This window comes from Hippichthys cyanospilos, chromosome 9, assembly GCF_059441005.1.
Source record: "Hippichthys cyanospilos isolate Australia breed blue-spotted pipefish chromosome 9, RoL_Hcya_1.0, whole genome shotgun sequence".
Lineage (NCBI taxonomy): Eukaryota > Metazoa > Chordata > Actinopteri > Syngnathiformes > Syngnathidae > Hippichthys > Hippichthys cyanospilos.
Genome location: NC_142377.1, coordinates 15459841 through 15474560, shown reverse-complemented (window position 1 = coordinate 15474560; position 14720 = coordinate 15459841). Strand labels below are relative to the sequence as shown.

The 14720-nt window shown below is 39.2% G+C and overlaps 1 protein-coding gene across 2 annotated transcripts in view; it reads right to left on the bottom strand.

Annotated features, from left to right (window-relative positions):
* Positions 1-1288: 1288 nt before the first annotated feature.
* chchd6b (coiled-coil-helix-coiled-coil-helix domain containing 6b) overlaps positions 1289-14720 on the bottom strand; it is a 39597-nt gene continuing 26165 nt past the window's right edge. For both annotated transcript variants that reach the window (XM_088424313.1, XM_088424314.1), the window contains 2 exons: positions 13087-13222; positions 1289-1626 (listed from right to left, as the gene is read on the bottom strand). In XM_088424313.1, the coding sequence (XP_088280439.1) occupies positions 1603-1626; positions 13087-13222 (160 nt within the window). In that variant the 3' untranslated portion in view covers positions 1289-1602. The remainder of the gene's footprint in view (positions 1627-13086; positions 13223-14720) is intronic.

The window sequence follows — 14720 nt, the reverse complement described above, 5'->3', positions numbered from 1 at the left end:
TAATCCTTGGTGAAGAAGTGGCGTTTGGAGTATGAGTTATTGACTGACTCTCAAACACACACCCACACATGCTACAACTGAGGGAAAGGATGCACACATACCTGAATCCATCATCACCGTGACATCTTTGCACCGCTGGCCAATTGTGCCTTTTTGTAGCATTTTATGTATTCCAAGTCCAAACTGAGATCAATCAAGCTGATCTATTGATCGTGGGGTCAAAATACTTCTCACAACCTTCATTAACAGAGGCTCACCACTGGAAGCCTGTGGCACAATATTTGGTCTGTAAAGTCCTTATTCCATTAAGGGGTGTACATTTGCGAGCGCTCAAGACATTCTTAAAACATTCTCAAACAGTTTTAATATTTTCTTTTGTGGCAAAGAATTTTTGAACATTTCTATCCTAGACTTTAACGCCCGATCGCACTGAGGGCCAACGTTGGCGAGTTTCAGCAATGATCTTCTGATCTCGTCAAGTCTCGTCGAAGGTCGCAATGGTTCTTAAGACATCCTCGGTCTCAGATGTTCTGAAACTGTCTTGTTTCAAGATTGCAAATCTTCGTAAAATGCTCTTAAGACACTCTTAGGACATCTTCAAGCAGTTTAAACTTGTGTTGGCAGTAGCGAATGCATAATTTCTTTAGGGGGACACATGGTAGTCACAATATAATATAATATTGGCTTCATGCCAAGTAAATTCAGGAGAGTCTTATTATCATTCGTTTCTGTTAATGGAAATGCATCTTTTACGGAGACAAAATCACAGCAACAGAAACGCACACACACGGCACACACAGGGTTAAGTGCAAGTATCAGTGATGCTGTGGGTTGTACCTCTGCGCGCTGACCTCGGGGGTTATCTGGAAGGTTCCTGTACACCTTGCTGCTTGAGCAAACCAACAGTATCCATGGCAACAGCAGCAGGGACAGTATGTGGCCTGTCCGCTGTTTTTCTCACGTGCATTCGTGGAAACACACCATGGCATGACCACATATATGTACAGAGGTTGACTATAGCTGAAAGACATGATTAACATAAAGACGTACACGCACACACAAGCACATTAATACATGCTCACTTCACTATTCATCTTTCCTCCACTTCATTTATACCTCATTTCCTTTGCTTCTCTCCCTTAATGAAATCACAAGCACGGCACACAATCAAGCCTGTGGGCCTTGTAAGAGGGCTGCATACAACCCCATTTCCAGTCATTATTAGCATGCTGTGACGAGACAGCCATCGCACACGTTCGCACGCAACACAAAGACGCACAACTTGTAGTCTCATCACCACCGGATCACCTGGATTTATTTGTAAGAAGGCAGAAGTGTGCCTGTGCAACTTGACAATAAATCAAGGCATCATACACTCCTGAGAGACAAATCAAGATGATACACAAAAAAAAAAACAAAAAAAAAAACACAGGAGGACGGTGAGTGGCGAAGAGGAAAGAGGGAGGCTCTTCAGCGGTGGCGGCTAAATAAATAAATGGATGGATGGCGAACAGACAGCACAGAGGGAGGCAAGAATTGGATGGATTTGACATGCTCCCTCTTCTTCACTTCTGTTCTTCATGCTTTCTTGCTTGGGGCTTCTCAACTGTGATTGGTCAGTGAGCTCTGCAAGACAAAGATGGAGGAGCACAAGAATTAGAGTGGCTTGTTTCAAAACTTTCCATGACTACAGCATAAGAACCACAGTACCTAGTCAAGTGCAAAATGTAGTCTGTAAAACAAGTCCTGGGACAGGGGCGTTCAAATAAACTGGAAAAGAAAGCCTACAGTATGCTTTTCAGCTGTCGACCAAATCGACCATAAAGTCAAGAGCTTCTGGCAATCTGAACTTGTTTATTTGAACAGTTCATCCATGGCTACACATTGATTTGATGGCCTACTCATGAAGAAGACCAACAGGGGCAACCACTGCAGAACCCGACTGAACCTGTGAAGTGTACTCTCATGTTTTAATTTTGATCCACTGATATATATATATATATATACATACATACATACATACATACACACATACCTCCATAAAGAAAAATTAGGGGATATTGAAAAGACTGCTCAATTGTGACCGCCGTTCTGGTGAGTGCAAGCCTTTTCTTTATTTATTGTTTCATTTTTAATATGTTTGCGTTATTTCATTTCATTCATATTCAATTAATAGTAAAGAAATAAAATATTATTTATTATAAATTATTATGAATTGTTTTAAGTTTTGACGACATCACGTATAATGAGGCACGTTTTAAATTTTAATGAGACAAGTTTTAGTTGCTGATGCAGGTTTATTGAAGTTTAAATGCTCCAGAAAATAGACATCACTGAAGGGGTACATGTGAAAGTCTCGGACCGCCACTCACATCCCTGATATATATATCAGTGGCAGTCCGTGCATTTCACACTTAGGGCTTCTGTGATTTGAATCCTCCTGCGCACACTTACACATTACTGGGCTACGCGGGCTATTTTTCGGAGCATTTAAACATCAATAAACCCGCATCAGCAATGAATTTATCATTCTGCGTGCCAAAACATAGAATAAAGTAACAATAATTTCAAGTTATTTGTCCATGAAGTTTCATGAAGTCCACCAAGTGCAGGCAAACTTTAACAAGATTGTACGCTAGATTACAAATGGCAATTGAATATAAGTGTCACGCCTGGGCATGGTGAGTTGAAAGAAGGAAGGAAGGGGACCCCAAAAATGCAGGAAAACTGAGAAATATGTGGCTCAAAAAAGGTTGTTTTAAGCAAGGAACTGAGGCAGGACCAAACCGGAAGTAAAACTAGACAAAGTATCACCAGACAGGTGGACCAAATTAAACTAACACGAATAAAGGCAGACCCGAGTGGAACAGAAACATGAATAAAACCCCACAAACTCACAACAACCAAACATGACAATTGAGTATGAATGACATAAAATGATAAAAACATATGAACTCACCCAAAACGGCTGTCCCCAAGTTATTTCAGTACACAATCCATTCTTCTTATTTTCCTCAGAAAGACTTTCATGACTTGCTTGTAGAGTTTGTCTTCGCGTTTTGTTTCCAATAATAAATTGCATCGGCCCAATTTCCATTTTGCTCTTCTTCAGCAATTGTGGGTTTAAAAAAAAAAAAAAAAAATGTCCACGGGTCTGGCTTCGATGTACGGTAACGCTAGCTGGTTGAGCAATGTGGTTTTTTTTCCCTTTTTTTTTTCTTTTTAAATGACTTTATTTAACTTCCAGCGTTAAACATAGTGGTTCAATATAGCACCGCCTTCCTGCAGTGAGCGTTCAGTTTCGTCACGTTCGGCCTCTGGACGCCGATCTTAGTATGACAGTGGCTATTGCAGATGTCCAACAAAAATATGGGCCCGCGCACAATATGTCACTGCGCACTGCACAAAAGCCTTCTACTTGTTCTAGCGAATGCCCGGGCGCCTCCTAGCTCAGGTAAGACATGAAGTCTACCTTGCGACACACGTTGCTGCATTCTAATTGGCTAAAAGCTCTACCCTAAAATTGCAGCACTTAGGAGGAGTGTAACCATATGGATATATTATGACACGAAAAGAACAGAATATGGAGAATAATTGTATACGTAAAATATATATCGATCTTCGTGCATCGTCGTGAAACTTGTGGTGTGCGAAGGAGCTATTTGGCATGTCAAATAGTGATGATGACGTGTACAATGCTTCGTGCGTGTCTCATTTCTGCCCCACCCCCTCCCTCCTTAAGTGCAACATTATGTTATTCATTATACAATGAAGAAATGCGTCTGACAGTACCGTAATATCGTCATGTGCTATAACTGGACAGCCATGATGATAATTACAGTGGACCCCCGCTGTAATCCGTTCCAGGGTTGGGATCGTAAGGCGAAATCGTCGTATGGCGGGGAATAGATACAGCGGGTACACTTTACTAAAGTCAAGGGTAGACTTAAAATCGTGTTTTATAAAATTCACCCAAGTTTAAGTAAAAAAGGGGGGTCTATACATAAGCGAGGTCAACTTGTACTCGGTACGGTACACCTTATTGAAATTCGGTGTGGGTTTTCAAAATGACTACCGGTCTAAATACTACATATTACTTTAACTGTGAGTGTAATTAATTTGACTATTCACAATTAACAAATTATGTTGACACCCTTGGAAAATTAGTTTATTTTAGAAAGGATATTAAAATGTGATTTGTTTGCAGGATTATTTTGTGCTGCACCACTGATAAGCCCTTTTCACACTGCACTGAGCAGGTCTTTAAAGTCAAGGCAAGGCAAAGCAGTCCATTGTGATCCAAATTTTAGCGCTTCTTGCATTTAATAAAGGTTTTATAACGGCGGCAGCTAGACTCCAAAAGAGAATGCGAGAAATGTTCCGAGACGGCTTGCCTTCACCCTTAGAAGCTCCGCCGTAGCTGGAAAAAGGAGATGTAACCATTAAGAATTGTGCTAGTTGGTGCAGAGAAGGAACTGATCAGAGCTGAGCCAGTCCCTGCAGGGTGCGACTAGACACCGCCTGTGTCAATACACATGCAAACACACAAGCGCAGAAAGAGACACAGGGTGACAAGGTTAGTGAAGCATTAGCTTGTGGCTGCTGGGGAGGCAAGTTGGCATGCAAACTACCTCGATGCTCTTCTGGCAAGCAGATATGCTGGCGGGCAGGTTAGCTGCTTACTTGCCAAGTACATCCGAGGGCATCGCAGACTGTGCCGCTGAATTGGAGATGAGCGGCAAATGTGACAAGGGGACTTAGCTTGACTGTTCCGCTCATGTTTGGAAACATAAAAGGAGCATTGTGATTTTGTTTGCATACGTGCTAGCAAAGACACCTTCTGTGTGAAGTCAGTTTTTTTGTTGTTTTTATTTGGGTGGGGGGGGGGGGGGGGCGTACGTGTCGCTATTGTCACCCGAATATTCAACAATTAGATGAGACATTATGCCTCATGCATAGTGCATGAAGTCGTTCCAGAAATTTCAAACTGACCCCAAGCACCTCACATAGTACACACAGCTCAATATGAATCCTCCAGACCACATTTGGCCCATCGCCATCCACACTTGGATAATTTAATGACAGGAGAAGCTTTTTATGCACCACACCTCGGGCAGGGAGGGCAGCCAAATATTTTAGCTCAAGGTGTGCCCTAGATTTAAGACTCCTCTGCAATGCCATGTACACACACTGACACACTTGAACAAAACCGTAGTAAGTCTATCATGAAAAATAAAGTTTAGTTTAAACCATTTAAAGGGCGCGTTCATTCAACTTAACATTCATTTTATGCATGATTTGTAAATAATGGTCAGGTGCTTGAAAAAAAGGCAGCAGAACAACTTGGCATGAGGTTTTATAGCTTTATAGATCAACTGTATATTGGTACATCTACTTACAAAATTAATTTGTTCCAGAAGTAGAGCCGCTTTTTACTGGAAAATACCCTTATCCGTTCCCAGCACAAAAAAACACTCCTAAACTTTTTTAAATTCATAATATTATTTGTAGCAATTGATAATATGAATGCACTTCATTTGATTACCTTGAGATGGTGCTGGTGCATTGGTGCTGCATGCAGAGAACTTAGTTTAGGTCAATTAGTATGTTTTTATTTTACATTTCCAGTGATATAGGCATCATTTACACGTCCACGGGAATAACAATAATTATTTTTGGATCATTTTGAGCGTGTAAGTTTACTTAAGTTTAGTTTAAGGTCATGCAAAGAACTAACGACACGGTAATGAGCCAAAGTTAGACGCAATAGAACGCTAGTTAACTAGGGGTCTAAAAACAGGGATTACGTGTTTTATTTTTATTGTGTAAAAAAGTTTAGGTTGTTATGAAGCTTGGAGGTTTGGGGTCACAAACTTCACCGTCATAGCATGACGTGAATCACTAATCAGTATTAAACATATTTCCACGATTGTCATCAGTTTTTGATGTATTTGAGTTTGAAGTAAAAAGTTCAAACGTGCAACTTCACTTTGATATTACTCTGTGATATCAAAAAGTTTGTTGACGTTAGATTTAAACAGAAGACTTTTTTCTCACCCGCCCACACACAAAATACACACAGCAAAGAGGCATTTCTTCCCCCTGCTAGTTTCTATCCAATTAGTGAGCAGCGTGAGGTGTTGGAAAAGTGTTACGGCGGTTGACTGGAAATCTAATTCAAACGATAGTGGTGTCAAAGCAACAGGATCCACGGATAGGTTGTGTTCACACTTTCGTAGTCGTCAACTAATAAGCAACAGCATCGGCGCTAACACACCTGAACGCACATCTGGCATGATATAAAGAAACACTGACACTGACGTACGTGATGAAAAAAAAAATAAAAAAATGAAGAATACTCGCTCGGCCCTTTCTTAGTGAAAAACAAAAATAATAGACAACTTGAAAATCAATAACTGTCTTCTCTGCTCAGCGCAAACGGCACTCAGCTTGCCTTCCTCTTTGGAGGCCAGGAGACAGTTGCCAGGCAAACACTGTCAGACAGACACGATAATGCAGCTATGTTTTTTTTTTTTTTTTAAACAAAACACATACACAAGGCCACTGATTAGACTACCTGTCAGGCCATGTAGTTAGTCAATTTGCCAACTTTTTACAAGCACAGGACCATGTGCCAATTATTGTACATTCAAATTTCAGGGGTCAACAGAATATCGTTTAAAAAAAAAAATGTGGGGTCTCTCCAGGCACTCGGCCACATTCCCGGCCACTCCCACACTCCAAAAACATATTGTTGGAATAATTGTAAATATAGGTAAATAGCAGGTGTATTGGACACTCTAAATCAGGGGTGTCAAACTTGTTTTAGCTTGCGGGCCGCATAAAGGAAAGTATATTCGCAAGTGGGCCAAAGCAATGAAAATCATGCTTTAAAACAACTTTAAAATAACTTCATATTTATCATTCTTTTTTTGTACTGTCCAAAACAGTACAAGTACAACATTGCTATTAATCATAAAACATTTCAAGTTTTATGATTAAGTTGCGGGACCGAACTGGGAAACGGTAGGTTGTTGATCAATGAAGACTGTTTTTCTAAATTATTACCCGAGTTGACGTGTAATTTTGCCACTATGAGTTTTCTCTTACAGCACCCATCTATCCATTTTCTATATCACTTGCCATAATTATGGTTGGAAGAGAGCTGGAGTCTATCCCAACTGACTTGGAGCCAGCAGCAGGGTACATCCAGTACTTATCACCAATCAGTCACAGAGCATGCGCAACAATATCCGAATTTATATTTTCATATTTTGTCACATTGAATTTTAGAATGAGAATGCTCATATTCAGTCAAGGATACCTAAAGTGTCAAGAGTTCATGACTGTGTAGGAAACGAGTGGTGGTTTAATGATATTCTCTTCAAACCATTTGCTTTTTCTTCAGCAAATATCTCCCCCTTAGATCATGCCATCACCCTTGAAAGTGTTTTTTTTTTTCCAGAGCTAATTACCTCATGGATTTTCATTTTTGCACGCGCACACACAAAAAGAAAAACTTGAAGCCACGTGCACGCATGCTCGAGCAAGTACTATGTTAATGATAGCGAACATAATAATCAGTAATTCGATCTGCCGGTATGAGTAAATGAACAAGTCCACCCGCTGAGTCACATTCCTCCAATAAAGCGTGTCCGGCATGAAATGAAGAAAAGCGCACGGCAGCTGAAATGTGGCAGGGGGAAATTGATCACACGATACAAGGAAGTGGAGAGCAGCGGCAAAGGCGACAGGTTCAGCTGGCTCTATGATATGGCTTTCGGCCAATACTGTGGAGGATGGGGGTTGCGTGGAGCAGAAAACAGCTAATCTTGATGTGGTCTGTGCCTTCACAAGATGGTCGCCTTGGTGATGATGGATGACAGAGTGGTGGGATGGAATACAGAGAGATAGAGACGACTAAATATTGATATTCACACATGCTTGCCTGCGTCAATTTTCTACTTCCAAGTGTGACCGTAAGCACAGTCATGCAACAGGAAATTTAATAACACTCATCACTATAGTGGAAACCTTTACAGTGAATAGTAGTAATAGTACTAGTCTAGTCACAATGTCAGAAATGGCATGATGAAATGGTTTCTCCAGATGTGTTTCACTCAGGAAGTAACACCATCTGTTTTATTTCTGGCTTGTTAGCAAAAAAAAAAAAAACAACAAATAAAAGACATTATGACACCTTTTATAAATACTTTGTTTCATGTTCCAATTAATTTGGTCTTATTTTGAAAAGACAAATGAACTGATGCGGTCATGGCATTAAAAAAAATAAAAAAATAAATGCCCATACCTGCAGAAATTCTGTTAAAAATCTCACATACGCCCTCAAGTGGGTTCAGGTAGCCCCTGTGTTACTCATACCTCCATTTAAGATCCACAGTGAACAGTAAAATAACATGAAAAAAAATGTCTTTGATTGTTATCCAACTTTATGCGTACATGTATTTGCATGCTCATATCATATTTTTTAAATATTAGAATGATATTTTGGATTATTTTTATGTCATAAACCCACAGTTAGCTCACGTCGATACAATCTGGACAATTACAGTACAAGGACCTTACTGCATGTGAAAAACATCTAGATGGTCTATTATTGAGTTGTGTTATGGAGTTGACTTTATAATATAATCTAAAGTGTTGACCGGTCCGTGGTGATAAAAAGGTTGGGGACCCCTGTTATACAGTATATGTAAGCTTTTGATTGCCTTTAGGGTTATCATATATGAATGTAGAAATTGTTCAACTCACTTGTTGCCACAATTCCATAATCACTGCAAAACCAGAGTGGCACTTAGACGAGCATCTCCGAGGCCAGCCCACACTAACACACCAGGGTGGACAAATGCTTCCTCCAGGAGACTGATGGGTTTAAGTGGGTTAAGTGTGTGGAATAAAAAGGCAAGTGTCTCTCAGATGCTGTGGGCCCCTGTGGATGATTTTAAAAAGGTGCGGCAATAGCATTTGCATCCTGCAAATGGTTGGCAGAGGAGCCTTGATGAGTGTTGTGGAGGAGGGTGATGACACTTTCAGTAAGTGGTGGTCTGAGAAACATTTGATCTTCAATGTGACTTTGACAATGGGGGCTTTTGTTCGATGTTGAAAGAGAATAGATGAGGGTAGGAAAATCTTTTCAACTTGTTGTCTTATACTAAGGACTGCTTTCCAGAAACATGACTTGATGAGAAATTAAATTGTGTAGTATTTTGATCAGTTTTGGGTCATTTTCACCCACATCACTCTTAAATGGATGGCACACTCCAGGTAGTGTGATAACTATGTGGTTGTGCTATTTTGAACTTTGACACGTGGTCACCATCTGGGTGAAATTTCAGCTCCCTTGTGCCTTCTTTCAACGCTTTCCAAAACCAGACCAATTTTCTCTGCATATCTGTGTTTGAATAATATTAATTCATGTGAGAAATAAGTAATATCATGTCATTTACAAGGCTTAAAATGATATAGTATGCATCCGTTTTAGCACATTTGCACTTTCAACTGCACTTTCGTCCAAGTGCCGACTTATTGGCTCTTTGTAGTTAAAAATGAGGACCAATTTTCCAGTGGACTATATATACACATTATATATATATATATATATATATATATATATATATATATATATATATATATATATATATATATATACAGTATACATATATAGTGTGTGTGTGTACGCGCGCACATGTGAGTGTGTGTGTGGAGCACCTGTCAAGTTAAGCAAACCTTGCAAAGACATGACAGAGCTCCATGGCCGGCAGAAGTAATGCACTGACTAATTTGACAAACTGAGAATTGACAGGCAGTGGAAGAGGTCTTAATAAGTCTAGATGGATGTGTGGAGGATGGGAAGCGAGAGAAAAGAAATATATCAGCAGTGACAGCAGCAGGAATACTTGATAGCAAGGGGGGGGGGGGCTATTTTGCAGGGTTGTATTTAACGAAGCCTTGAAATTGTGAACAGTTTACATTTACTCTGCTATATCTTCAATCAAACTGCATTTAAGTTTGAGCCCAGGATAGAGGACTCTTCACAAGTCTAAAGGTCAACTTCAAAATCCAACTGTTGAAAAGCTTAGCCTGAGTCAGTCTTGAAAACAGCGATATCATCTTATAGATTATCCTCATAAACCTTATAGAAAGGTTGAAATGGAAAGAATGAAGCGCTTCAAAAGTATGACCTTCCAGGCCTTTTGAAATTTTTAGCAAACTTAAATGATAAACCACCAGTCACGCGTACTTTATGTAAAGATACCACGAAGGATAACCATGAAAAATGAGTAAGATAAAAAAAAAAAGCATAAAAATTACCAAGGATTTTAAGCCGAGGTGGCCGATTCGTCAGGACAACAGGCTGTCCATCAGAACGTTACTGATGACGCCTAATTTGCCGATGACTGACAAGAAACCTTAAAAAAAAAAAAAAAAAAGCATTGGCGGAATGTGGGTTTGTATTCATCCCTCACAGTTAGAGGTGGGCAGTCCGTCGAGGACCGACAGACGGTTTGTCGCTCTGTCATTGGGAGACACCCGTATTGCCGTCAAAATGGCGGGCCAGAGAAAAAAAAAAGTAAAATTTCCACTTCGAGTAGTGGCCAAGTGATGACGGAACCATGGGAAATGTCAAAGAATGGACTGATAAATTAACGATCAAGAGTTTGGGTCGAGATGGCGGACTGACGAAGACACAAAGGAAAAATGATGAAAGTCGGACCAGCAAAAATTTGTAAAACGCCCATCTCTATTTTTCTGTATTGCTTGTTGGAAGTTATTGTGTTGCCTTCTTTTTTCGCGTCACTGGAGTACAGAAAAAAGAAAAATGTTGTACTGTAAACTCAAAAGAATTGTAATGCTTGGTAGAAATGGAGCAAGAGACAAGCACTTCCCTTTATCAAACCTCAATCTGAATAAATCCCAGCACGCCTCCACAAATAAAAAGCTGTATTTATAAACATTCATGGCAAGCTTTATCACAAAACACTATTCGAGTGGCAAAAGGATTCTTTGAAGCACTTTGAAAAGACATTGCTTTTACCGTGAGTGATTTTGTGGACTATTTAAACAGCCACATTCCCCAACTATTGCTTTGTTCCTTTTATCTCCTCCATATCATTGGGCTTTGTCATTGTTATTGTTTGTTTGATGGAAAAATTGGTCAGAAATAAGCACTTTGGAGATAAGCTGTGCGTATGAAGACTAATACTGAAAGTGTCAAGAGGGAGCTGAATGCATCTCCGGAGGTTCGAATGGACAAAATTGATTTCAATAGACTAATAAGGGGGTAATCTTTCTATCAAAAAAATCCAAACACAATGAGCAGCTTGAGATTTATGAACTGTCAAATGAGCAATTCCCCTTGAAACAAAGTGCAGATAAAGACTCTTGGACATCAACAGATTGAAATATTGAGAGGATTTTATCTTCCTGTTCTCACATCAGTGCCACACACTTTCCTCTCGGGTCTGACTGTTCTCATCTGCTCTCCTCGAGGGTGCGTATCTTAACAATCGGATGTGAAAGAAAAGTCCAATTACACTTACTTAAACTTGCTGATCGGCGATCGTGATCAGCCCCAAAAAATCCTGATGGTATAAAGTCTCATTTTCAAGGTAACATGTGATTTAGTTTAAGTTTAACTTGAGTTAAAAAGTACACGGTATGTGGAGATTAAAGGGGAAGTAAAACAAGGAAAAAAATTGAATAACGTAAACATGTGGCCCCACCAGTTTAAACACAACTTTCTGATGGATATTATGTTTGTGGAGTAGGGCTGCACGATTATGGCTAAAATAATAATCATGATTATTTTGGTCCATATTGATATCACAATTATTCATAATGTTTAGTCAAACATTTCTATTTATTTACTTTTTTTTTAAAATTAGCAGTATACAAACAAGGCTTCAAGGCTCGATACTCACAAAAAATAATCATAATATAAAATAAAGTAAATAATAATTAAAACAAATTCAACCAAGACATGGCAAAAACCTGACACCCAGAGCAAAATAGTTAACTTACTTGCTGAGTGCAAACTAATGAAAAAAATTAAGCCTACTTAAAACAAAGCACATGATTTACTTTTGAGCAAATTTTATTCAATTAACTTTCAAAATTTCATTTTTGGTTGATTCAAACCAAATTTATTAAATTTTTTTTTTGCCAATTGGACTTTTCAAAATGGGCTTCAATTGACAGCTAGCACTGTAAATATTAGGAATCAGGTGAGAAACTCAACGACATTTCACACTGGTAAATGATATATTAGGTTGAGAGAAGCAGAGGCTTTTGTCAGGCAAGCACGTTGGAAACATTGCCCCCTGGTGGTAGGGTGACAAAGTGTTTGATTTGACATGTAAGGTAGCCGGCTTTTTAAACGATAATATCGCAGAGGACCAGCTTAATTAATTGTGGCAGCCAATCTCGTGATCGCGATTAAAATTTGAATAGTTGTGCAGCCCTATTGTGGAGTATGAATTAAGAAGTAAATTACACTTGCTGTTGACTGTAAATGACATGACAGGAACTCGGGCTCAGGTAACGACATCATGGCTCAGCATGTGAATGTCACATGACCAAACTCAGAAAACGAGCGAGCCATGATTGATTGTTACTTGAGCCCTGAGCAACTGTGATGTCATTTACAGTTAACAAGTGTCATTTGCTCCTTAATTCATAGCCCACAGTCGACAGCGAGTGGCAAAATGGCCGCCGCCAAGTGGATTCAAAACAGGTGGATGTTGCTGATTAATTCATACTAAACAAGCATATTTTTAGAATGTTTAGACTGGTGGGGGTGTATAGAGCTTTATTGTAAGGAACATTTTTTGACCTGACTTCCCCTTTAAATGCTCAAATTAAAAAAATATATAAAACTCATGGTATGCCAAAAAGGTTTACGGGCACGAAACCCAAAAAAAGGTCAGGAATCAGGTCCTAAAGCTAATCTAATTGGAGGTCAGCCACAAAGGGTACACAGCATGTCAAACCAAAACTCGAGTTGGATGGCAACTTTTGCGATGCTTCTCTGACAGCCCTACACCCACGCACGAGGCTCTTGCCTACCTTCTTGGCTTGCTGGACACAGGTCATGTACTCTTGGGCCAAACTGGAGCAGTGCAGGGTTTGCTGAGGATTTTCTCTGTAACACTGGAGCACCTTGGCCTGCAGCTCCGTGCACACTGACGCAGTCTGCCGGGGCCTGCGCATCAAGAGAATGTAGACGTGATTCCAAGAGAAAATGGCTGCTATGTGTGATTTTGCAGTTAGAGTCACAAGGGTTCATAGGATGTCTATGTGACAAATTCTTGGAGCTTTCATAAAGTGGACAATATAGGAAAAAACATTTTATTACTCAATACATGTGATAACACAATATGAAAAAATATACAAATATTTAGGCATTGAATGGGTATAGATGTCAAAAATGGATTTTACTGGCCTGGCAGTGAAAAGGTTGCGCATCACATTAAATGGATGTACACTGCTTGGTTAAAATGACACTATTCTGAAATATCAAGTTGCAATGTTGAGAAAAATAATTTAATTTGAATTAGAACCAGAGGTGCATGCCTTCAAACGTGATAGTAGAGCTGGATAATAAAACAAATTATATTGATTGTGTCATTTAAAATTCTTAAATCAAGATTTTGCAAAAGTGGCGGAATGCTGGATGTGGGGTTTACAAAACATATTTACAGTAAGTATTATTATGTATTTTTAGCAGTAAAAAGTAAATATGTTGTCTTTACAGTCATTTGGCCTAACGCTTGCAAATATTTTGAAAAAAATTCAGTGTAAGTTGCTGGAAGATTGTGACTCTTAAAAAAGTAATATTTCAAATGAATTACTTAGTTGTCAAACTGATCATAAACTAAATAATATGCTGTTACTGCTAAAATGACAAAAAAGACTAAGCAAGTTATGCACAATTAAGCTTTGAATGCTAGGTTTACGTTAAAACTGATTTTCAATCAAGTGTTGGTTATTATAGTGTGAATATTTTCCACAGAATATTTTTGTTTTTAAATATATCATAAGTTCAAATAAATGTTTGTTAGGTTTTATTTCTTCCTTTAAAATCGATGAATATCCTAATTGTGCAGAATGGATGAAGAAAATCGAGATCCCATTTTTTGGCCATATCGTTCAGCCCTATATTACAGGTTTACTTCCTTTTGACCAATATTAATTTATGCACATACTGAATCCGCACATACAAACAGTGACAGGCTAAGTAAAGGAGTGCTTCCCTCACAGCAGCACACGAAGCAATTTCCGAATTATGCATCCTTCACATATGAATGAGCACAGGTCTCCCTGCATTCACTGACAAATACACACAATTAATTTGTTAGCATGCGTCTGTGAATTATGTCTGTGTGGCTTAAGCGCCAGATAAAGTATACACAGAGAAAACTGGAAAAAAATTGCTCTGCAGTGGCATGTGTATTGCGTTGAGTGATTGTGTGTGTCTGCGGGTGTGTGCGCGTGTGCAGTGGAGGGTAGAGAAACAGGATTAAATTAATCATTGGAGGAGAGAATATTCATGAAAAGAGAAGTGAATGCAACCTGAGCGAGAGGGCGGTGGAGGAAGGGGGGGGAAATGTGACAGTGACGTATGAAATGACAAACCTTACAGCTTGCATAGCCCATAGAAAATATTGCACTTTACCTCAACTACATTGCTTGCTTTCTTT